We start from the raw sequence: 2,044 nt of genomic DNA on the forward strand, positions 1-2,044 counted from the left end.
GTTTCAAAGCCGAAAGGAAAGAAACACTAAAATTACCAACATCCGAAATCTACATCCAGAACATGGAACATGCATTAGGTATTGACAACAGTTAAGCCGTCAAATATTATATTAATCGACAATCACATCATAACCGTATAACCGTTGGGAAGTTAAACACAAAAAAGCAAAATTTGAAAAGCTCTTGCACGCAAATAACCGGTTCATGTGTTGCAAGCAACATTCGGAGGCATGAACCGGTTGGATGTTGTTTCTCTTGCTGTAGGAAAGAGGGAGATGGCATACCAGCGTGCTCTGTTTAGCGTACAGAGCGTTCGGATGTTAACATCGGACCTCTCGCTCCGATTTTGTAGTTTGCCTTGTCGAGCACAGTGGATCAAAGGGGAGGAAAACACCACCCCTCACCACCCGCTGTGGAACGCTTGGTGCCCGTCAAAAGGAGGAAAAATCAAAACAGTACTGTCAAACTTGCCATGGCTGTCGGCGGCCAAGAAGACGACGATATTTGGGGAAGAAACTTTGGACACAACAGTGGAAAAGGTCACTCGCGGGGACTGGTGGTGGCTGGATAGGTTAGCGCAGCGAAAGTGGCCATTGTGTCTCTCCGTGGCCACCAGTGTCTTCTCCGTCTTATTCGTTCATAAGGACCGCCGCGTCTGTCGCGTGTAAATGATAAAATAGAAGCCGATGTCACTTCCGCCGAAGTGACGAAACCTTGTTTGTGATATCACCTCTAGTCAAGCCCCCCTTTCCGAGTCCCACTTGCTTCCCGTTTTCCTTCCGCAACACTGCTAATGGAACATAATTTTCCCACCGAGTGCCATACTTTTCGAACCGTGAAAAGTGGAGACTAAGAGTCACTGCTGATAAGCGCACCATCGGAGTGTGTGTGTGAGCTGGCCCAGAATTCAAGTTGAGCGCAAAGAAGAAGGCAGCAGAGGTGCTTAATGCAGGAAGGGAAGGGCAAGTTGGAGAGCTGTCGAAACGAGGTGTATCGAAACTGAAGTGCTGCCTGCCGGGGGCTCGTGTGCGGAGGAAAATGAAGGCATAGCCGAACCCGTTGCACCACGACTGAACGGGCGATAGAAACAGCCACTAGCGCTTATCACAAGTGCGCCACCACCAACAACACCGGGCCTATTGCTGCTGCAGCCACAATCGAGCACATTGTGCCGTGAACCGCAACAACTTCAAAGCAGCCTTTCCTCACAGGTTGCCACACGTTAGTCGTTTCGCCTAACCACAATGCAGGACCAGTGAAGCGCGGAACGCTGCGCCAAACACTGGACCGCAGAACACGGGAAAGCCAGCCGTCGCGTTCGAAAGCATCCCGCGGTTGAGAAGTTTGATTGAGGAGCAAAATGTTTGCGTCGTTAAAAAATAAGATAAAAGAAGAAACTGGCAACGATGTGGCACCGCTTTCCGTCATCAGATCGCGCCGCCACGCGGAATCACTGACCAGCGCCAGCTCGATTGACGAGCTGAGCGTGCTCGAGCAGAAGGATGCTGAACTGAGTGCTACCCGCGTGGAGCTGCAAGAACTGGCCAACCACCTGCACGGCTTTCGGGAGCAAGTTCGCCTGCTGGAGGAATCCAAGGCAGGCCTGGAGCAGGCAAATAAGGCGCTCGAAGAAAAACTACACGCAAGCCAAGTGCAGCGCGAACTGCAACGCGAGGAGCAGGACAAGATACAAAACTTCCAGCAGCAGGAAATATCGAAGCTGAAAAGTATGCTGCTGTTCCGCGAGCAGGAGGCCGTCGATCGAATATCGCATCAGAAGACGGCTGAGCAGCAGGTTGAAAGCTTGCGGCATGAGTTGAGCCGCCTGAGAGGGCTGGAGCCGATGCTGGAAAATGCACAGGATGAGCTGGAAAACCTACGCCACTCGTCGCAGTGCGAGCGCACCAACCTGGTCTCGACACTGGCGGCCGTGGAGGAAGCAAACCGGCATCTGAAGAGCCGCATCCAGGTACTGGAAGATACGCGGGTATCGCTGACGACCAACGGTAGCAGTATCGACGAGAAGATTCAATGTTTGCTGCA

General features: G+C 52.0%; 1 protein-coding gene across 1 annotated transcript; it reads left to right on the top strand.

Moving 5' to 3' along the window:
* Window positions 1-1,361: 1,361 nt before the first annotated feature.
* Window positions 1,362-2,034, top strand: LOC128276345 (uncharacterized; the record flags this gene model as incomplete). The annotated part of the gene is made up of 1 exon (XM_053014812.1): window positions 1,362-2,034. A coding segment is annotated over exon 1 (673 nt), but the record flags the coding sequence as incomplete, so codon positions are not given.
* Window positions 2,035-2,044: the final 10 nt, after the last annotated feature.

The sequence above is a fragment of the Anopheles cruzii genome, unplaced genomic scaffold (genome assembly GCF_943734635.1).
Source record: "Anopheles cruzii unplaced genomic scaffold, idAnoCruzAS_RS32_06 scaffold00968_ctg1, whole genome shotgun sequence".
Classification (NCBI taxonomy): Eukaryota; Metazoa; Arthropoda; class Insecta; order Diptera; family Culicidae; genus Anopheles; species Anopheles cruzii.